General features: G+C 35.9%; 1 protein-coding gene across 4 annotated transcripts in view; it reads left to right on the forward strand.

Moving 5' to 3' along the window:
• AKT3 (AKT serine/threonine kinase 3) overlaps positions 1 to 24100 on the forward strand; it is a 352958-nt gene that overhangs the window by 158545 nt on the left and 170313 nt on the right. For 2 of the 4 annotated variants that reach the window (XM_055096538.2, XM_057299372.2), the window contains exon 2: positions 240 to 365. The exons of 1 other annotated variant lie outside the window; for it this stretch is intronic. Coding sequence is in view for 1 of the 3 variants with exons in the window: in XM_057299372.2 (XP_057155355.1) it covers positions 240 to 365 (126 nt within the window). In the remaining 2 variants the exon portion in view is untranslated. Of the gene's footprint in view, positions 1 to 239; positions 366 to 12626; positions 12741 to 24100 lie in introns of those variants that run through there. One more of the 4 variants, XM_034949985.3, reaches the window with a different exon arrangement.

Genomic DNA, 24100 nt, shown 5'->3' on the forward strand with positions numbered 1-24100 from the left:
AATGGTGCAAATGAATTATCAAAGTGTGAAATCATTAAAAACAAAACATGTTTGGGTTTTTATTGAATCTTAATTGTAGGCTTATGTATTTTCTTTTGTAAGCTAAGTTAAAAGAAAATTGCGTAACTAAATTTTTGGAGGCCAGTGTTGTAGGACATATATTGTACCATAATTTATTTTTTGCATAAAAGCTGCTGTTCATTTTTTTCAGCATTAACATGCGTGCTTTCCTCATGTAGGAGAATATATAAAAAACTGGAGGCCAAGATACTTCCTTTTGAAGACAGATGGCTCATTCATAGGATATAAAGAGAAACCTCAAGATGTGGATTTACCTTATCCCCTCAACAACTTTTCAGTGGCAAGTAAGTTAATTATAATTGTTGATTCATCTTGTATTTATTTATTTTTATGATTTTATGTGTCAGATATCTTAGGCTATATGAGAAACCTGTGAAAAAGTTTGGGTTTATATTTAATAGAGAAATTTTCAGCTTTGATAGAATTTCAGTCCCTTAGCATAGAGGTTATCGATAACATTTGGTCTTATACAATGCAATAGAGTTTAATATTTTTATGTAGAACTTGAATGTGATAAATATAATTCCCCAAATACATACTTCAAGTTTTTGTTTATAACATAAAAACAAGGACCTTTGAACTTGGTTGTTAGATTTAGCATGATTATAAGATGTTGTGGTACTTAATTCACTTTAATCAGTTTCCTGTCATAATCTTAGCTCTTTTGATTGTGTGATGAGAAACAGGTGATTTATATTAGAAATCATCTTCTGGGGAGATTTTATGTTCGTAGTTAAATTTTTCTTCCTTACAAATATCTAACAAAAATGTTTAAAACTTACTTAGAAATTTTGTATTTGCATGAACATAGCACAAAATAAACTGAAAGATGACAATGATGATAATGACAATGATTATTATTGTTATGTTATTACCAGGCTCTTCCAACTCTTCAAATATATTGATTAATCAATTAGAGAATCTTTGTGTTAATTTAGAAGTAAAGTGTTTTAAATTACGCTAAGTTAAACTTGCCTAAGATCTAGCTAGTCTGTATTATTAAGCTAAAATCTTTAACGAGACAATATCCTTAATTTTGATTTTGGTTATATGTTATCTATTAGCCATATTTGGGAAAAAAAGATACAAGGGAAATTTGAAGCTAAAAAATGCAATAATATAACAAAAAATTCAAGAAAATAAGTCTTTGAATGTTACAAATTTCATTTTACCATTATAAAAGCCGTGATCTTTTTTTACTCCTATTGTTTAATTCAGGTTAGCCCTTATTAGTGGGTTAGAATGGCTACTGTATTTTTTTTTAAGAAAAAGATAAAACAGTAAACATAAAGGTTAAAAGATTTGTGAAGTCATTTGAACGATATGGATACTAACTTAAAAAAAAAGCTTTCTCTGTTTCTATTAGTGGATTCTTATATAGATATTTTTTAGATGAGATCACTATGAAGTATGTGTGTTAGTTAAGGAAAACATTTTTTTTCCCACCAAAATGCTCATTAGATAATAATGGTTTTCTTTCAGTAGAAAATTATTTTTTAAACCCTATTGTCAACTGAAATAATATATTGTATTTTGTATTGACTTAAGAACAGATTTTCATTTTAAAGACTTTTTGAGTGAACATTTGCTTTAAAGTGATAGAAATTAGCTTTTAGAACATAAGCAGCATACATTATCTAAATGCCCTACCTAAAGCCAGTGTAGCTTTTTAGTTTATCCATTTTACCAGCAAATGTTATTGGTTTTTCTGAAATAATTTATAAAAGTACAGAATTCTTGTATCTGCTGATCAAAATGCAGCATTTTTTGACCTTATGAAATTTCACACCCCAACGAGTTTTAAAGACATACTGTATGTCACAGTCTGCCAACATCTGCTCCAACACTTCCACTGGCAGAGGCTGAAATAAATGCTGCACTCTTGGGGAAGGATCCTATTTAGTGACTGACAGTCAGCTTATTTATCCATGAAATAAATATTATTTGACATCTGTAATCTTGTATAATCAAGTAGCTGTAGGTAGTTGACTCAAACTAACAAGTAAGTTGTAGGTTGGCTCCTTAGTTTTAAAAAGTATTAGTAACATGGATCTTACTCTAAATAAATTTTTAGAAATTGATTTTTACTAACGCTTGACTTACCGCAGTCTTCAATTCTGTAATAACAGTTATGTGAGGAAAGAATGAGTCTACTGAAATGGATACTAGCTGAAGAAGTAGTTCAAATTCCAACCTGGCCGCAAGCTGCAAGTAATAGGACCTTGGGCAGATTATTCTCTGAAACTCTGATCTTTATGTAGTTTCTTCATCAGCATGTTAGAAACATTTGGATTCAGTGGATTTGTAAGGCCCTTTTTGTCCCTGACATTCTGTGATTCTGTGGGGTGGACTTTGAGCAGGTCCTTGAAGAGTGAGTAGGAGTTAAGCAAATTAAAACAGAGAAGAAGGATATTCCAGGCAGAGGGCAATGAAGAATGTCTTTATGAGGAATTAAGGAAGGAACAATTGGTGCAAGAGAGGGTTACTTCACCATTGCTTTTTCCTTTGCCCTAGCCCCCTTTAGTACATTTTTAAAAAGATAATTTTACAAGGTATTTCTAAGGTATGTTGGGAAATGTTATATATATATATATATATATATATATATATATATATCAAATTGTAGCTACCAAAGGGATATATATATCCCTCATTTTTCTGATAAAGATATTACTTCATATTTAATCAATATGGGTTTTAATGAAATTTTACCAAAATAGGCTTTTTATCTATATGAAAAAAACAGAGTATGAGAACTGTAAAGGGGTTTGAGAACTTCCAATCTTAATTAAATTTTGAATTGCTTCCCTCCTGATTTAAATTTTTCAAAAAGATAGTGTTCTACTCATTGTTTCCACTTCGTATCCCACTGCAGTCTAGCTTCCTCCCTTACTCACTTGATTGAAACTACTTATAATAAATTATTGAGTGACCACTTAATTGCTAATGTAGGGGAAAAGAAATATCTTTTCTTACCATTTCAGGTTCATGGCTGAGGCTCCTATAACAAAAGGAAGATTAACAAGAGAAAAACACACAAATTTAAGTAATAAAACTTTTATGTGACAATGCAGCCTTTGGAATTGAAGACCCAAAAAAACACATAAATTTTTTTTTTTTTAGACAGTCTCACTCTGTCGCCCGGGCTGGAGTGCAATGGCGCGATCTTGGCTCACTGCAACCTCCGCCTTCCGGGTTCAAGTGATTCTCCTGCCTCAGCCTCCCAAGTAGCTGGGATTATAGGCGCACACCACCACGCCTGGCTAATTTTTGTATTTTTTTTTTAGTAGAGATGGGGTTTCACCATGTTGGCCAGGCTGGTCTCAAACTCGTGACCTCAGGTGATCCACCTGCCTTAGCCTCCCAAAGTGCTGGAATTACAGGCATGAGCCACCATGCCTGGCCAAACTTGTGTATTTTTATGTTTAGGGATGATGAAGAGGTGGATAGTCATAAGGACTAAGGGGTTATAATGGTAATAAACTGAAGGGAACTTAGTAAGGCTTGTTTGTCAGATTCTTTTCTCTGTCCCTGGGTCTTCAGGAATAAGGATATTCCTTCCCTCTGGGTATAGTATGGGCATCTCTCATATGGGGATCTTATGACCTATTTCAGGGGAAGGTCAAAAAATTCTTGCTAAGTTTTATGACCTGTCTCACGTGAGAAGGATGAGAGGAAGGTAAGAATGGCCTTCCTGCTTTTGCTGTTTTCTCAAATGCTAAGGTGCTATCTTTTGGGAGATCATGTCATGAACCCTGTCAGTAAGTCTAGTAGACATCTTTCCGTTCTTATTTTTCCTGGATTTATATCTGGGCTGCATTTTATACTGTTGATCACCATCTCCTTTTTGACCACTCCCACTGTGTTCTGGGATATACCTCTGTCCTGTTCCCCCCTACCCCTTAGGCTAATGCACAGTTCTGGTATTTAACAGGGTTCTGGTTGAAGACCCTTCACACTTTGTACTTTCTCTTGGGCGGACACGTTGACTTTTGGGGTTTCAGTTGCAACCTCGTGTGCAGCTTACTCCCACACTTAAATCTCTAGGCTAGGCCTCTCTCCTGAGCATTAGGTTACTCTGTTCAATTGGCTGCTGGACATCTCTACCTAGATATTTTTTGACCGGGTGCGTCCTAAGCTAAACTCAAGATAATTTTGTCTATTTCTTCCTTTGTACTCAGTATCTGAGTTCTGTCTCTGCCTGATCAAAAACATGGATCCTTTCCATGCCTTTTTTTTCTCCTTCACATCTTTACCCCACTCCCAATCCATTTCTAGTCCTGCTGATTCTGCATATTTCTTGAACCTATGATCCTTTTCTATAATCACCCCAGAATGAGGCCTCATCATATCTGCTGTAGATTCTTAACTAGCTTCTCTGTTTCTAGTTTGTACCACTCATACTCTTTCTTCACACGGGTATCAAAGTGGTCTTTCTAAAATTATATCATAACTATGCCATTCCCCTGTGAAAGCCCTGCCTTGGATCATCATTGCCTACTGGATAAAGTTCAGCTTTCTTAATACATCATAGATCTCTTCAATCTGGCCTCTACTTTCAACTCTTGCAGGATCTCTCTTCTGCTCTACAATTATGTATCAGCAATACTGAACTGTTTATAATTCCCTGTACAACCTATGCTGCTTTTCCACTCTGAGGCTTTGTTTATGCTGTTCCCTTCGATTGGAATGTCCTTTGGTCCTCTATTTGCCTGGATACTTTTCTGTCTTCTAAGACTTAATTCAGATTTTAATTCCCATCCCTATTCCTTGCTAAATTAGTCCTCTCTGCCCTTCTTAAATCTATTATCTTCTGCTGTTAACACGTTGTTTCTTGGTTATCTTGTTCCTGTGTATGTCTCATTCACTGATCAGTAAATTATTTTAGGGGAAAGAGCTTAGTCTTATTTATCTTATATCTCCTAGTGCTTGTATTTTATGACTTAATAACTTTTTAAGTGAACATCTGAAACATCTAGTCTGGATTTCTCTTTTTTTAGGTGAGAAAAATGAAGCCTTTAGAAATTCAGTGATCTTTTTAAGGTTGCCTTACTAGGTAGTAGTAGTTAAGTATCAAGAATAAAACTCAAGTGTCTCGACTATCACATAAATATTACTCCCCTCCCCCACCCCTATATTATAACATTTCCCCTAGATTTATGGTGATGAGACCTGATTTGGGGCCCCATTTCCAGCACTTAAATTACTAGGTATCCTTTGACATGGAGAATGGAAACTCCGCAAGCCCTGTAGAATGTGGATAGCAATATTTGACGTTCACCCTTCTTTGGGTGGATCACATAAGAACTATTAATATATAGGTGCCAATGTAGTGCTATAGAAATGTAAGTAAAAATAAGGTTTTTCAAGCATAGTACATCTCTAATCACAATTATGGTTTGATGGATTTCTAAGGATTGTAGATTGAGATAGATACAAGAAACATGCACTTTAAAAAATAATATAGGATACATACATTGTCTCAGGGCTGCATTTTATTTTACTTTGAGTAAAACAGTTTGTCTGTCCAGGAGTCATGGTCTTGCTAACATTTTGACAATTTGTATGAACTTCTCTTGAGTTTACTAGCTTGCTCAGTTCCAGAGTGGGAATAGTTCCCACATGGAGGACGTGTGCATTTGCCCCTATGTCTTGGGCTTATCCTACTTCTGATCAATTCCTTCTTACTCTCTGTGGTGGGATGGGAGAAGTGCCAGCCTGTGTCCTAAGAAGTCTCTCCTAGAATTCTACCTTATTCTATGCTGCAAATATTGTCCCACCCTGACAATATGCTTTTCTTCTCTGAAACCTTTCTTCGGTCCCTTCTTAAAAAATAGGTTATTTCTGCATTTATAAGCACAATTTTAAAAGATGAAATATTTACTCTTTTTTTTCTTTTTTCTTTAAGTTTTTTGTTTTTTAAGACAAGATCTCACTCTGTCACCCAGGCTGGAGTACAGTGGCACAATTACAGCTCTCTGTAGCCTCAATCTCCCAAGCTTAAGTGATCCTCCCACCTCAGCATCCTGAGTAGTGGGGACTACAGCTGCATGCCACCTCATCTGGCCAGTTTTTTGTAGAGACAGGGTTTCACCATTTTGTTCAGGCTGGTCTTGAACTCCTGGGCTCATCAAGTGATCCACACCTTGGCCTCCCAAAGTGCTAGAATTATAGGCATGAGCTACTGTGCATGACCAAAGTATTTACTCTCTAACCGACTTTTCTCTCTCTCTTTGAAAGTAAGGGAATTATGGGACTTAAACCTACTAACAAACATCTTTATCTCATCCCAGCTGCTTGGGTGGCTAAGGTGGAAGGATCGTTTGAGACCGGCCTGGGCAACATAGAAGGACCCTGTCTCTTTAAAAAAAATATATATATATATATATCTTTGAATAAATATTATATACAGAGATTTTAAATATGTAGAAAAATCAGTTGATTCCTATTAATACTTCTAGTGGACATACATGGGGATAGAGAAAAAGCTTATGACTTGATTCTTAGTCTTGGGTAACAGATAATACAACCTAGAATAATAACCTTGTAATTCTAGAAAAACTACAGACTATGTAAATATATACTATATAAATGTACATGAATTATGAGAGATCAGAATAATTCACCTTCGAAGTGTTGATTGATCATTATACCCATACCTGATAGTGAAAGGAGTATATAATAAAATTTTTATATGTAAGAATTTGTCATTGACTATGGAAGACATTCACATAGAACAAATAGCAGTGGGAGGAAAAATAGGATTAATTGCCAAAATGAATTCTGTAGAAAGTAGCTGCTGTAGAAGTTGAGAGAAGCAATAGGTAAGTGTTAGCGAGGTTGACTGAGAATTTACTCAGGAGATGGGGTTAACATGAGCCCTGAAGAAGAGGATTTGATTATGTTTTTGTAAGACAGAGGACAGTCTCAGTGAGGTTAACAACATAAGCAAACAAATGAAGGCAAGTATTAAGGAGTAGCTTGTTTTGTGAATGGTATAGGCAATATCCTAGATGGATGGAGAATTTATGCTGGAGGAAAAAAAAAGCTCAGATTAGAGAGTTAGTAATCAGATTATGGAAAGTCTTAAATATCAATGTGATGAAATTTTTGAACATCCGGTTTCCAAATCAGTATTCAATTTTTTTAAAAGGATGTACCTGGTTATAGTGTGCAGTGGAGGGGATACATCCTTAAACAAACAGGCTGCGAGTCAGTCAGCAAGATACAGTTTAGTCCTCATCCTTTTCAGTCTTACTGCTACCATCCTAGCTCAGTGCTTCATCACTTCCTTTCTGGATTATGTTAAGTCTCCTGATCAAGTTCTTACCTTCAAATATTATCTTTTCTGGAATATTTGGAAACAATGCATAAAGTAGATTCATCTCCAAAAAAAGTTCCTTTGCAAATACCGTTCTCCTTGCTTAGAAAAATTTCAGATGTTCTCCATTTTTGACAAGGTAAAGCTGAATTATTTTTTAATATATATCCACAATTAAACACTTGCCCAAATAATAACTGTGTTTATACCCTATATCTTTTCTTTCTTTTTTTTCTGTTACTCTTTAATGTTCTATACATTTTCTTTTTGACATACATTGCTATATTCTGGTCAGGTTTAATTACATACAAAATTCCTAAACCTGTGTTTGTTTTTAATGATTTTTAGATCATTTAATCATTTGATCACTTGAAGATTTGGTGCTTTCTTTTTTTTCTTGATTTACTTTATTTAAAAAACATTTTTAATTGATACATATTAGATGTACATATTTTCGGGTACATGTGATTATTTGATACATTCATATAATGAAATCAAGGTAATTGATAAATCCATCACCTTAGATACTTGTTTTTTTCTTTATGCTATCAAAGTTTTAGACAAATGGAAAGTTATATCTGTTAACAGGTGTATCCCACTGTAAGGAATAGCTGCCTTATCTTAAGAAGTGAATTACTGTAAATTTAATCAAATTTTGCTTCTCGCTTCTATTTTCATAGGTAGTGTTATGTTCAGATATTTGCAGAATTTAACCTTAAACCAAGTTTAGAATTGGGAATGGAGAAAACCGTTGTAAAAATTATTTTAAAATGAGATCATTTTAAAGAAAACTATAATGTAACAATGTCACATATTTCCTTCTTCAGGCTCCAATTCAAATCATACTCCAATTTGAAAAGAACAAAAATTCCACAAAATGTTCATTCTTTCCTACTTTTTCCTTACGTTATACAACAAATGTGGAAAGAAAAAAAAACAGAAAAAGTGTATCCCATCTTAATGAAAATGACTGCGGCAGTCAAGAGTTTCAAATCCAGCTGCTGGGGGTGAAAGCAACCCTCTGCATCTCTGAAAGATTTCATCAGTGTTATCTCCTTTATAATCATAACTTTTCATGTGTATCATCTGAGTTTCTTATTAAATAATCTCACTATTTTAATAGTTCCTTCATTATAACACTACAGGTGATCTGATCAGATTTCTGTTTTAGAGCCTGCTTCCTCTTCTTTAGTAGCTTCCACGATCTCCCAGCCCTTTCCTGATTTGTATTCCCAAGCCAATCATTTTAGTTACAGTCTTTACTTTCTGAGCCTCTTCTATCAGAATATAAGGAATGTGGGGGCTTATTTAGAATCAAAGGGAATGGTAAACTTGTAGAAGACAGTGACCATGCATACTCATTTTAAAAATGTCCCACAGCATTTATTACAATATCTGGTATACTGGAACATCATTGGACTTGTAGTCAGAAGACCTGACTTTGGGACTAGGTTCTACTGCTTTACTAGCTATGTGATCTTGGGCAAATCACATAACTTCTCTGATTTTCATTTTGCTCATCTTTGAACAATGGAGCTAATAATACCTTCTTCACAGGCTTACAGTGAGGATCAAGTGAGATCATATAGCCGAGTGGTGTGGCTCACGCCTGTAATCCCAGAACTTTGGGAGGCTGAGGTGGGTGGATCACTTGAGGTCAGGAATTTGAGAGCAGCCTGGCCAACATGATGAAACCCCCATCTCTACTAAAAATACAAAGATTAGCTGGGCTTGGTGGGGCACACCTATAGTCCCAGCTACTGGGCTGAAGCAGGAGAATTGCTTGAACCCGGGAGGTGGAAGTTGCAGTGAGCCAAGACCATGCCACTGTACTCAAGCCTTGGCGACAGAGCAAGACTTTGTCTCAAAAAAAAAAAAAAAAATATATATATATATATATATATGAAAACAATTTGTATGTTGTAAAATGCTATCCAAATAGTGTTAACATAAGATAGAAGATACTTAGTAATGTTTGCTGAATTAACTGGCAATCATTCCTCCTTTAGCTAAATTACATTGGAGTGAGGAGGAAACCACTTTACTGAGCTTTCTTTAAAGAGTCTTAAAGGTTTTAGAGAACTTGCTTACAACAGTCTCTTGCAGTTGAGGCCAAATACTATTGTTTGGTTGGAGGAGAATTTCTAGTTTCATTTAATGCCTAGGACTTTGATTAGTCAGGGCTATTCTTTCTTAATGACTAAACAGAGTGAGGTACATTCCCAAACCCTGCTTATGGCCTCCTTCTGGCCAAAAAAGAAGACATCACTATGGCTAAAGAAGTAACACCTAATTCTGTGAAGAAAGTCAATGGTAGCTTGATGGGGATAGCATTGAACCTATAAATTACTTTGGGCAGTATGGCCATTTTCACGATATTGATCCTTTCTATCCATGAGCATGGAATGTTTTTCCATTTGTTTGTGTCCTCTCTTATTTCCTTGAGCAGTGGTTTGTAGCCTTCCGTGAAGAGGTCCTTCACATCCCTTGTAAGTTGTATTCCTAGGTATTTTGTTCTCTCTGTAGCAATTGTGAATAGGAGTTCACTCATGATTTGGCTCTCTGTTTGTCTGTTATTGTTGTATAGGAATGCTTGTGATTTTTGCACATTGATTTTGTATCCTGAGACTTTACTGAAGTTGCTTATCAGCTTAAGGAGATTGGGGCTGAGAAGAAGGGGTTTTCTAAATATACAATCATGGCATCTGCAAACAGAGATAATTTGACTTCCTCTCTTCCTATTTGAATACCCTTTATTTCTTTGTCTTGCCGGATTTCCCTAGCCAGAACTTCCAATACTATGTTGAATAGGAGTGGTGAGAGAGGGCATCCTTGTCTTGTGCTGGTTTTCAAAGGGAATGCCAAGAAAGAGCCCATATAGACAAAACAATCCTAAGCCAAAAGAACAAAGCTGGAGGCATCACGCTACCTGACTTCATACTATACTACAAGGCTACAGTAACAAAAACAGCGTGCTACTGGTACCAAAACAGACATGTAGACCAATGGAACACAACAGAGGCCTCAGAAATAACACCACACATCTACAGTCATCTGATCTTTGACAAACCTGACAAAAACAAGCAATGGGGAAAGGATTCTCTTATTTAATAAATGGTGTTGGGAAAACTGGCTAGCCATATGCAGAAAACTGAAACTGGACCCCTTCCTTACACTTTATGCAAAAATTAACTCAAGATGGATTAAAGACTTAAATGTGAGACCAAAAACCATAAAAACTCTAAAACTGTAAAACCATAAAAACCCTGGAAGAAAACCTAGGCAATACTATTCAGGACATAGGTATGGGCAAAGACTTCATGTCTAAAACACCAAAAGCAATGGCAACAAAAGCCAAAATTGACAAACGGGATTTAATTAAACTAAAGAGCTTCTGCACAGCAAAAGAAACTATCATTAGAGTGAACAGGCAGCCTACAGAATGGGAGAAAATTTTCGCAATCTATCCACCTGTCAAAGGGCTAATATCCAGAATCTACAAGGAACTTAAACAAATCTACAGGAAAAAAGTACCCCATCAAAAAGTGGGCAAAGGATATGAACAAACACTATGCAAAAGAAGACATTTATGTGGCCAACCAACATATGAAAAAAAGCTCATCATCACTGGTCATTAGTGAAATGCAAATCAAAACACAATGAGATACCATCCCACGCCAGTTAGAATGGTGATCATTAAAAAGTCAGGAAACAACAGATGCTGAAGAGGATGTGGAGAAATAGGAATGCTTTTACACTATTGGTGGGAGTGTAAATTAGTTCAACCGTTGTGGAAGACAGTGTGGCGATTCCTCAAGGATCTAGAACTAGAAATACCATTTGACCCAGCAATTCCATTACTGGGTATACACCCAAAGGATTATAAATCATTTTGCTATAAAGACACATGCACACGTATGTTTATTGCAGCACTATTCACAATAGCAAAGACTTGGAACCAACCCAAATGACCATCAGTGATAGACTGGATGAAGAAAATGTGCCACATACATACCATGGAATACTATGCAGCCATAAAAAAAGGATGAGTTCATGTCCTTTGCAGGGACATGGATGAATCTGGAAACCATCATTCTGAGCAAACTCTCACAGGAACAGATAACCAAACACCGCATGTTCTCATTCATAAGTGGGAGTTGAACAGTGAGAACACAGGGACACAGGGAGGGGAACATCACACACCGGGGCATGTTGAGAGATTGGGGGCTAGGGGAGGGATAGCATTAGGAGAAATACCTAATGTAGATGACAGGTTGATGGGTGCAGCAAACCACCATGGCACGTGTATACCTATGTAACAAGCCTGCACGTTCTGCACATGTACCCCAGAACTTAAAAGTATAATAAAAAAAGTAAAAAACACTTATACAAAAAAAGTATTCAATTAACATATATTGATTGCTAAAAAAATAAATAAATAAGATCTAACACCATTGGATCAGAGACAAGAGTTTGGGTGAGGGCAAGAGGAACGGGGTATAGACCAAATTCTTCAAACCCTGGGCTTTGGAAGACAAAGCTGCTGCAGGCTGAGAAAGACCTGTGTGACTATTGTTATTCCCTTTTTAGTCAGAAGTTGTTTTTTCTTAAAGTAATAAAATCCTTCAGTATTTTTCTGACTGGTTGAAGAGGATCCTATCCATTGGAGGAAAAATTAAAGGTACTTTGCTTCCTAGATTACTGCTTTATTGAGAGGTGGAGGATGCAATGGGGATTGTTTTTAAAGGAAGGCAGGCAAGTAGTTATCAGCTTCAATAGTTTATACTGAGGACATAGAAGAGATTCCAGCATGACCACCTTCCTTTATTCCTTTCTTTTTCCCTCCTTCCTTTCCTCTGTATCTGCCTTCCCCCCTTTCTGTCTCACTCAACTTTTTCGAAGGTCAGCAATCAACTATTACTTGTCGATAGGTGCTTAAGTAAGGGAACACCCTACATATAATTAGTATCACTCAATTATTTTTAAATACTTCGGACTCCTTCCTTGATTTTCTTTTCTAGTCATCTCAAATAACAACCATTTGCACCTACTGTGTTTTGAAGTTTTCTACCTTGTGTGTATGTGTTTGACTTAAAGTAACACAATTTGGAAACATAGGAGTCATCAAAATTAATATTTAAATATATTTTTTAGGAAGTCTAAATTGTAATGAATATTTAGGAAGTTTTTATTGAGGGTTATTATGTTCTCAACATTGTACCAGGTACTGAGGGGAAAAAAGAAGGAAATAAGGAAACCAACCTTTCTTTGAGCGTTACTATGTATCAAGCCCTTTCACATATGTTTTCTCATTTTATCTTCACAACAACACTGTGAGGTAAGTATTATGCTCCCCATTTTAAAGGAACTCAGAGTGGTTATATGACTTGCTTAGGCCACTGTTTGGCAAATGGCAGAGCCCACAGCATGAACCCATGTCTAACAGAGTGAACCTAGAGTTTTGTGTTCATTTTCTTATTCCATAGATACAAGATCTAGCCCTTGGCTTTAAAGAATTTATAGTCTAGTAGCAAAAATATGCCACAGACCCTTGGGATTGGTATTTTGAGATGTTTTATGGCTAAGTTTTGAAGTGAGTTTTGCAATTAATACATGCAGTTACAATTTAGGAAAAAGAGGTATCATTAAAGACGGAATCATCAAGAAAAGCTTCTTTGGACATTGAGATTGTTTGGAGAAATAGTAAGATTTCAAAAGATAAAGTTACTTTCCAGGTAACAAGAATAGCATTAATTTGAAAAATTATTTCTGAGAAACTTTGGCTGAATTTCTTTTCATCTTGTCAAAGTAAGTGGGTATGAAATCTTCAGAAATGAATGAAAGCTCCAGATGGTGTGTTATGTCCTTATCCCTGTATAGAGTGAAAAATATCAAATGAGGAAAAAGAATAAATGATAGGAATAAATATGGCATTTGAAATACTTAGCAGAATGCCCTAATCATGTCAGACATTGTTTTCTCAGGGCCACAGTTAGGCACTAGCTACCCTGTTTGTTAGCTTACCTCGTGTTTTATTTGTAGTTTCTGTAGTAACATTGCTGTTCATCTTTTCTCCTGGTAGAATATAAAATAATTTTACTGACAAATAAATACTCCATTTTAAAATCCTACCTACAGAGTTTTTAAAATTTAAGCTAAAAAGGTTATAAACTGTAGCTTGGAAGGTGGTACATTATCTCTTTATATATTTATTTTTTAAAAATTTGCCTTCTTGTATGTAGGGAAGTTGGAGTATTGTGGATGGGAAGTGGAGGGTGGGGTAGGAGGATCACCACCTGCAGCCTGCGTGTGATAAGGCAACTGTAGTGTATTTACTGTATAATTTTTTTATGACCTTATTAAACGTATGGATTATTTTGGTTAAGTTGAATGTAGATAACTATTTGATTTACTTGTTAAATTTGTTTTTTAGTGTGTCATTTTAAACTTAAATTTATAGTTTCTAGAAAGAGGATTGTGCGTAACTAGTTTTTGAAATTGTAATTAGAAAGATGATTATTTGCCCATTATATTTGGTGTTTTAATCCCATTTTATAATTAATACATCGGAAATTAGGAGGGCAATTAAGGAAGTAAGGGAAGAAAATTAACATTTTTAAAGAGCCTGCTTTTTACAAGGTGTTTTATTTATGTAATTGCATTTTGTCATCACATGAAAAACATGAAATAAATATTATTACTTAAAGGAAAAAAAAGCTAGATAATGAATCTGAGACCTAGAGAGACTGAAAAACTTTCCCAGAACCTCAAAGCAAGTACGTGGCAGAACTGTGATTTGAACTCTAACACCTGGTTTGAATGCATTTAATCATATATGGTGTTCAGAGATGACAACTCTCTTCAAGTAATACGTTGTCAGCACCCATAGAACTTTCGTGCTATGCCACGTATCACCCAGTGGGTTAATAGTGGACTCTCATTGTTGTCAGGAGTTGTATTATATATAATAGCGAGACTTCTTTCTGCTAGAGCAAAGGAACAAATATAGATGTCGTAGATGGGTGGCTGATAAATTCGATAGAGTTTTATTATGTAATGTTGAGCCAGTCGCTTAACCATACTGGGACTCAGAATTTTGTCATCTGTAGAGTGAGGGAGTTAGAGTGAAGGATCTCTGAAGTCCTTTCTTCTAAATTCAGTGGTTTGCCTATCAGGAGCAGATAATTATTTCTTGAAATATTGAGTATATTGTGGAGTAGTATAGTAATAAATTACCACTTGTTGAGTACCTTCTGCCTCGTACTTTACATACATATATATATGTACATACATACACATATATGTGTGTGTTAGTAAGATATATTTAATCTTACATCTTTGGAGGACAAACAGTCTATTTTATAGCTGGAGAAACTAGGCTCATGGAATTTCCCAGTGGCAAGGAATTCTTTCAGAGATGGAGCTGGGAGATAAACCTGCAGCTTTCAAGTTTCCAGACCAGTGCTTTTTCCATATTCCTACTTAACTAATGGATCTCTGACTACCTTACATTAGGGCCTTGAGGTGAGAGGTTTTCCAGTGTGGGCAATTCAGAAGATATGGGTTTTCCATGCCTCCAGACTAGTCTGTCTGTCTGTATCATGGATCAGATCTTGTCATTCTTGACTAATACATGAAGATGTATTTGAGAACTTTTGGATAATTCCATTTAGGGAAACAGCAGCTTAATGTAGATGATTCACTAGTATGTGAAGATTTCAGCATTGCTTTTCCAACTAAGTCATAGAAGCCATAGGGGAGACACTGATTTTTTTTAGAGGCAGAATCATCTGAATATTTGCAGTAAGTTATATAATCATTGCATTTTTAACAAGTTGAACTTGAGGGACATGTTTTGTTGCTTCCTCTGAGTTGATACATGCTAAATTATTGGCTTTCTGATTTTTTCACCCCTATATCTTTATTTTAATATAAAAGCATTTATTATACTTTGAGTAAAGTTAAATGAGGCCTAAGGCCACATTGGGAGGAAGAACCTTTAAGCCTTGGAATTTAGGAAAGATATAGAGGCGTTCTTTTGGGTTGGAAATAATACATAATCAAGCAGATGCTAATGAAAAAATGAAATGCAGGGGAAGAGAAAAGAGACTAGGGTGCCTGTTTGGAAGTTTTATAGAGGAGAGTACATTGCCCCTTTATTACAATAATGTTTCTGAACTATAATAAGGTCTTTCATTGCAAGTTCAGCTTTTTTCATTCATTTGTTTTGTGCTCTGCTTCCTCTGTTACTAATTGTCAGCACAATAGTCTTCCAACTATGAAGTCTCAGTGTCCTTTTGGACCAATTTGTCATTGTCTTTCTCCCTCACCCCCCAACCCATGCACTCAGAATCTATTACTATGGTTGCATTTTTAGACATTTTTAATGTTTTAAAATGGCACTGCTTTTGAAACCTGCCAGAATAGTTCATGATAACTGAATCATCCAACCAGCAACAGTTATTGCTTCCAAAAGCACACTGATAAAGTTTCTGTCTCTATAGGGTGTTCTTATAAGATAATTAAAAATAAACATGTAATAATCTTTACAGCACTATTTCATATGCATTGTTTCCTTTGAACTTCACGTTAGTCCTGTGTAACATTTTGTTAAAATATTTTTGTTAAACAGTATTATTTACAGATTTACTGTTTGCCTCATAAATTGTTTGATATTTCTATGCCTCTAGGAAGTTCCATCTCTCTTCTTTACCTATTGATGGGTCTTTATTTTTATAGACAGATGATTTTATTATGACTAAGGAATCAGCAAAGTTGGCTTAGACTGACAAGCCTGAATAAATTCTGATATTAGACTCCAGGCAACTTTAGTTACATGTTAATTCATGTTAGGTTTTTAACATTTTGGCCAATGAACACTTTAAATGTGTTCTCAGCCTTGTTCCAGTAATCTGATACTGACAGAAAGACATTATTTAAATATAACTTCTATAAAGAAGTCCTGAAGCAGTGTAATATTACTTGACAACTTATCTGTCACTTACAGAACTTTGTCTTATGTGATCAGAGCTTGTTGATGCTTTTACATATAATGTCAATGAAGATGGCAGTTATTTTTAATGCATGAATACTAAATAAAAGATTGGTCAGTTTTCTCTGGGAGAAAACATATTTCTGTTCTCTATCACCTGTTTGTATCAATTTATTCACATAAAACTAGAAAGTGAAATACAGTTGCCCCTTGAGCAATGCAAAGTTTAGGGGCTTCAACCCTTGTGTAGTCAAACATCCTTGTTCTAACTTTTGACTCCCCCAAACTTAGCTACCAATATCCTACTGTTGCCCAGAAGCTTTACCAATAAACAGTTAATTGATACATATTTTGTGTATTACATGTACTATATACTGTATTCTTATAATGTAAGCAAGAGAAAATGTTATTAAGAAAATCATAAGGAAGAGAAAATATATTTGCTATTCATTAAGTGGAAGTGGATCATAAAGGTCTTCATCCTCATTGTCTTCTTGTTGAGTAGGCTGAGGAGGAGGAGAAAGAGAAGGCGTTAGTCTTTCTGTCTTGGGTGGCAGAGATGAAGAGATGTGGAGCGGGTGGAAGGAGAAGGCAGGAGAGATAGGCACACTTGGTGTACTATTATTGAAAAAAATCCATGTGTAAGTGGAATTGCGCAGTTCAGACCTGCGTTTTCCAAGAGTCGACTGTGTATAAACGTTATTAGAAAGAAAGAAAACTTTACTTCCTTTCATAAACAACCAACATCCATCCTAAAAACAGTATGTGATACAAAAAGAGACATGAATTTAGAGCTAGAAAACCTGGATTTGAGACTCAGTTTTACCACATTAATGGCTTGATGATTTTGAATAAGTGATTTAGACATTAAATAGCTTCCTTTGTAAAAAATTTGTGAACTGGAAATGACCATACTTTAGAACTCAGCTGAGAGGATTAAGTGAGGAATAATGTATGTGAAATCTTAATGTAGTGAATCAACTGATAATATGCTAAGATAATTACTTAGTAGTTACTATTTAAAAAATAAATTTTGGAGAAAGATATAATAGAAAGCAAAATTTTCCTACTGATTTAAATTGGCAGAGATTTAAGATGAGATTTTCCCCCCATTCTTCTAGAGATCAGTGAATGAGCTGATTCTTTTACTTTACTTCATATAGCTTGCTATCTATCAAACCAGATTTTGAAATGAAGTGTTTTTATTGTTTTTGTTGTTGTTGTTGCTGTAGTAAATACCCAAGAGGCCTTTTTATGTCTGTGATTGGAACCATCTTTCAAAGCCAGGCTACTTTATTTGGAGTTAGAATTCCTGAAGGCAAAGAAAACACATCCATACCTTCCCCTTAAAGTTTAAAGAAGTTAGAGAGTGCTTTCCAAAGAGGTGGTATTCTGATAATGACTGATAGGCTATCTCTATATTTGACTTTTTTTGTTTGTTTGAGACAAGAGTCTCGCTCTGTTGCCCAGGCTGGAGTGGAATGGCGCGATCTCGGCTCACTGCAACCTCCGCCTCCCAGATTCAAGCAATTCTCCTGCCTCAGCCTCCCAAGCAGATGGGATTACAGGCACCCGCCACCACGCCAGCTAATTTTTTGTATTTTTAGTAGAGATGGGGTTTCTCCATGTTGTCCAGGCTGGTCTCGAACTCCTGACCTCAGGTAATCCACCCGCCTCAGTCTCCCAAAGTGCTGGGATTACAGGCATGAGCCACCGCACCTACCCTCTATAGTTGATTTTAATGGAATTACTTGATTTGTTTATAATCCTCCACAATTCATTGTTTATTTGGACAGTGCTTTACTCTGGATAAGTAGATCTACCTTTTTATTTTTCTCCAAGGGGGAAAAATCCTTTATTCTTTACATCTACTCCTTTCACCTTTTCCTGTGGAAAGAAAAATATCTCAAGTATTAGAGCTGTTGCTCCAAAATCAAGACTATGATTAGGATTCAAAAATATATATATTTTGGAAAGTATGTTTTTTGAAAAATATATTTTTTCATATATATGAAATACATAAATATACATTTTATGAGAAAAAAATAAGTTGTAAGAAATTATATTGTTTCTGAAATGTTTCCTGAAGCTTTTCCTAGAATTCAGTCTGTATGTGCTTAGATTTTGATGAATAGAAAAGAACTATGAGAAGTATTCCAAATTCCCTGAAACTTAAGGAGTTCCACTCAAAACAGTCAAATAAATCACAGCATATGATGAAGTACCACCATATGGGATACAAATAAGTGTAGTAGATCTTCAGGGATAGAGAGTATGAGTTGGAATAAGAGAAGATCTTGAGTGACTAGAATCTAAGTAAAAAGGAAGGGAGTATGTGTCAGGTGAGAGAAACAGCATGAGTTGTTAAATCCTGAAGTTAATAATCAGATAATTTTTAGGGGACAGTGAAGAGACATGTTTATTAGCAGAAAGTACTTATAGTTTGGCAGTGAGGAATACAGTTTGAAACTTTTTGTTTTAATTAATGGGGCTTCCTTATGAATAGCTTTGAAAGTCAGGCTAAGAAATGTATTTGAACATTGTCCTGCAGACAGGAAAATATTTTTGAAGAGAATGACATATAGTTTAAGAATTTGGGTAGGACTCATCTTACTAGTAGTATGTAGGACAACTTAGGGAGAAGGGTAGAAAAGGGAGACCACCTAAGAGGTCATTTCAGTGATGAGGATTTTGATAGTAAGTTCCCGGGTTGGGTGTCAGCAGTGGAAAAAAAAAGGATGATTCCAAGAGTCATAATGAACAAACTGTTAACATAAATGTTGGTGGCTTAGCCGTGAGGGTTGAAAGAGAAGGACGAGTCAAAGATGACTGAGGAAGTGTTTCTTGGGTGATTAGGAAGATGATATGGAAATAAAATAGAAAAACTGTACTGGTATAGTAATTTTCAACTTGGAAGCTGAAACAAACAAAAACAAAACCCTTTTGGATATCTTGAGGATGAGGCAGTATAGGGCATCAAAGGAGATGCTAGTTTTGCCATGTGGGGATGGAGCTTGATGAGAAGGGCCGGGACTGAAGAAGCAGGTTTGAGAGTCATCAGACATCAGGTGTCAGTTGATGCAGAGCTACTGGAGAGCCTATCTATAATTAAATCCAAAGTCCTTACCAACTCATTGAAGATCTTTCTAACCTCATCTGCTACCTTTTTTCCTAACTTACTTGACTCCAATTACACTGGGCTTCTTGCTGTTTCACAAATCCATCTGTGGAATCCCTCCAGCTGTGAGTCTGCACTTAATGTTCATTCTGTGTAACTTACTCTTCCCGAAGGTAATCTGCATTGGCCTCTCATTTCATTAGAGACACCCTTTTTAATTAATCTTTCGAAAATAGTATCACCTCCCGTTCACTTCAACTCGTTGACCTGCCTTATTTTTCTTCATATTGTTTACAAGCACCTACTATGTTATAAATTAATTGTTTTGCTTGTTTATTGTTTGACTACTCATCCCTTCAGTAAAATATAAGCTTTATGGAAAATAGGCACCTTGTTTTGTTCACTGCTATTCAGTGCCTAGGTTACTGGCTGATATACTGTGGGTACCTAACAAATATTGTGTAATTAATGTCTAGATTTACTATGGGAAAAAATGTCAAAAATAAAAGCATAACAGAAAGGTCTGAGCCTTTGGAAGGTAAAGGTCTGAGCCTCTACTTTGGAAGTAGAGGCCCTAAGAAAAACTAATGAATGGTATGGGATGGTAGTAAAACCAGGCAAGTCAGTGTCATGGAGGTCAAGGAAAAGGGACTCAAAGGATAGGGAGCCAAGAACATCAAATGCTGCAAAGAAATGAAAATGAGAACAAGGAAAATATATCTGATAAAAAGGAGACTGCAGTAGAGTGGTGGAAACCAGAATTTAGCTAATTGGTTAAGGCATGGGTAACAAAGGCCAGCCTTGTAGATTATTTTGATGGATTTACCAGCAAAATGAAGGAGAGGAATGGGGCAGTTAGGGGGAAGAGGAGCAGCATTTAATACAAGTGCTTTAAAGAGTGACTTTGAGGCTGGATGTAGTGGCTCACGCCTGTAATCCTAGCACTTTGGAAAATGGAGGCGGGCTGATCACCTGAGGTCAGGAGTTTGAGACCAGCCTGGCTAACATGGTGAAACCCCGTCTCTACTAAAAATACAAAAAATTAGCTGGGCGTGGTAGTATGCGCCTGTAATCCCAGTTACTCAGGAGGCTGAGGCAGGAGAATGGAGTGAGCCCAGGAGGCAGAGGTTGCAGTGAGCCGAGATTGTGCCACTGCACTCCATCATGGATGACAAAGCAAGGCTCCATCTCAAAAAAAAAGTGACTTTGAATCTGCATCTTGGTCTTTGTATATGTTTATTGTTTATTTCACTGTGGTATGTATGCACTGATAAGCTACTTTGAAGATACGTGAGTAGAAATTGTCTCATTGGTACAGATGGAAATCTCGAGGCATTTAAGTTGTAAGTTACTTCTAAGTGGGACCTATGCAATTGGTACATATGGACATAAAGGTGGAAATAATAGACACTGCGGACTCCAAAAAGGAGAAGGGTGGGACAAGGACCAGAAAACTACCTATTGAGTACTATGTTCATTATTTGGGTGATGAGTTCACTAGAAGCCCATATCTCAGCTTTATACAATATACCCATGTAACAAACCTGCACATCTACTTCATGAATTGAAAATTTTTTTAAAAGCTGTATCACAATCACATCTAATAAAACTAATCTTCAGTATTACCAAGTACAAATTCATATTCAGATTTCCCACTTGTTGCCTAAAACTGGTTTGTTTAGACCAGAATGCATTAAGGAGGACCACGCATTGCATTTGGTTTTTATAAATCTTTTAAGTCCCTACTAGTCCAGCAGAGTATTAGACTACCTTCCTCACCCCTCTTTTGGGTACATTCACTTATTAAAGAGACTACTTCATTTGTCCTGTGAAAGTTCTGTCTTATGGAATTCTCTGATTGTTTCTACGAGGTGTCATTTAACTTTTCCTCTACCTCTGTATTTACGGTAAAAGGAAGTTAGATCTAAGGATTCCATCAGATTCATATTCAGAATTTTTATCAAGATTGTTTCCTTGGTGAGTCTGTGTACTTCATATTGCGTTATGTCAAGAGGTACCTAGTATTTGTTTGACCAGCTGTTAGTAAGGCTATCATTGTTCACTGGGTTACGGTGGTGACAGTGTCATCTCTTCATTATAAACTAAGTTTCTCTCATGTGGTTACCAGATAATCTGTGGTTTGACATGTTGGCACTATGCAATATTTAGTCTTAATTAGTTATTTACCAAATGATTTTACCATTGGTGATTTTTGCCTGAATTAATTATTTTATTAGGGGTAGATTATCTTTTAGGTATTATTTAAACATGATTTCAATTAGCCAAGGCACAGATAAATTGGGGCAGTATGTTAGTCATTCTGTTTATTTATTTGAGACCAGCCCTGTTTAGGCATAGTACCAGAAATCAAATAGTATGGACCTTCCCCTAAGGGAATTTTCAATCTAATGTACATTCTTGTTGAATTGTTTAAAAATTTTGTTATCAAATCCCAGTTTCATCATGTTTCAAATATAAATAGCTTTTCTTAAAAATAGACCGGGCACAGTGGCTCACGCCTGTAATCCCAGCACTTTGGGAGGCTGAGGTGGGTGGATCACGAGGTCAAGAGACTGAGACCATCCTGGCCAACATGATGAAACCCCATCCCTACTAAAAATACAAAACTTAGCTGGGCCTAGTGGCGCACGCCTGTAGTCCCAGCTACTCCGGAGGCTGAGGCAGGAGAATTGCTTGAAACCCGGGAGGCGGAGGTTGCAGTGAGCCGAGATCGCGCCACTGCACTCCAGCCTGGTGAAAGAGCAAGACTCTGTCTAAAAAAAAAAAAAAAAAAAAAAAAAAAACTCTCATAATTATTTTTCAGATTTTACCATGTTATTCAGTAGCATGTTATGTAATGAATGGTTAGATATCCTGTGTACATCTGAGTAATTTACTTCTGTTTCATGCATTATGACTATAAATAAACTGCTTATTCTGGTGTATGAGTACAATGGAGTTTTATGCCACTATTAAATATAATGATGTAGATCTTTATTTACTGAAATGGAAAATATCCAAAACATATAATATCATCAATAATGGTCTCATTTTTGTTTTTAAAAAGTGCTTAGAATAGGTCTAAAAATGTATGTATTCAAACACTAATAATGGTTATAACTGAATGGTAGGATTATGAGTATTTTTATTTTGCCTATACTTATGTATGTATTTTTCTGTATTAAGCATGGATGATTTATACAGTGAAAGTAAATCAAGAAATATGTTTGAAAACCATCTTGCCCACACAACAATTTGAATTCAGTAATGTCACCAAGCTGTATACTTAAAATGGTTAAAATGGTACATTTCATGTTATGTATATTTTACTACATTTTTTAAAAGCCCATGGCTATTATACTGCAAAAACCAAAATCAAAGCCAAAAAACCAACATGCCTAATTCCTTGAGTCCACTAGATGTTTGCATGCCTCTTATAATTCTTTTAGTAAATGCCTTATGTCATTTTTGTATTTTAACTATTGTCTCAAAATGACCACAGTACGTTTATTTGGAATTTCAAGTAGGCAGAAAGTATGCCAAGAACAGTTGTTCCAGAAGACTCTTGAGGTGTATGTTTGTTTAATTAGAGGCAGGATTCGGTGGGCAAACAAGACAGAGAAATGTTGATGGGGAAAATATTGGCTCTGTAAATGTTCTTTTGGTAAATGGCAGTATCTGTAGTGACCATATTCAAAGAAGAAAAATGTGTTAGGAGAAGTTCACATTAACATATCGTGACTTCAAATTCAACTCAAGTTCATAAATAGTATTTCATGTTAATTCCAAAGTGGTGGTTTATGATAATTAAAATGTCACAATTTGGAATGTGGATGATGAAGTGAAAAACATCTTCTAGAGGGAAATGTAATGTTAGTAATCCAGTCTGACTCCCATTATTTATTGAACCCCTTGTATTATGGAATCAAATGTAGGAACTTTGTCTTCTCTCCTATTTGCTTATGTGGAGGGAGATATGTTGAGTTTGGGTGATAAAACGCAAATGGTTCAGACAAAAATAACTAGCAATGCGGAGCTGGATTGATGTGAGTCTGCAGATCACTTTTCCATTATTAGTAATTGAACTTTTTTTAATCATTAACTTTATTGGTATTGGAGAATGTGAGAGCCAGCAGTGAAAGAACCCAAAGGCTCTCTTGCCTTCCTTTCTGCTATCCTTACCACTTTCTTTCCCTTCAGCTTCTCATTCTAAACCGCCTCCCGTTACTCCTACCTGGAGAAACGAGATGTCAAGGATCAGCATCCTGCTAGGGGATAACCCTCATTCCTGTCCATCCCTATACTGTGGAGAGAACCAGAGGCAAACACATTGGAGCCCTCTCCCGCTCAAACACTGTTATCAGTTGAAACTTATCCTGGATTTGCTTATATGAGAAAAAGTGTCATAGATGGGAGAAGGGCCAAGCACGGGGAAGGTGTAGAGAAGGTATAGAAGAGGGAACAGACAGTCCTATGGCTTTGACAGATGATTACTGATTTTTAAGGCATTTTTCCTAGCAGTGTATTCTCTTCAGAAGAGCATGGGATTGGGATTGAGATAGACTTGGAATAAATCCTTATATAATGA

Source organism: Pan paniscus, chromosome 1, assembly GCF_029289425.2.
Source record: "Pan paniscus chromosome 1, NHGRI_mPanPan1-v2.0_pri, whole genome shotgun sequence".
Taxonomy (NCBI): domain Eukaryota; kingdom Metazoa; phylum Chordata; class Mammalia; order Primates; family Hominidae; genus Pan; species Pan paniscus.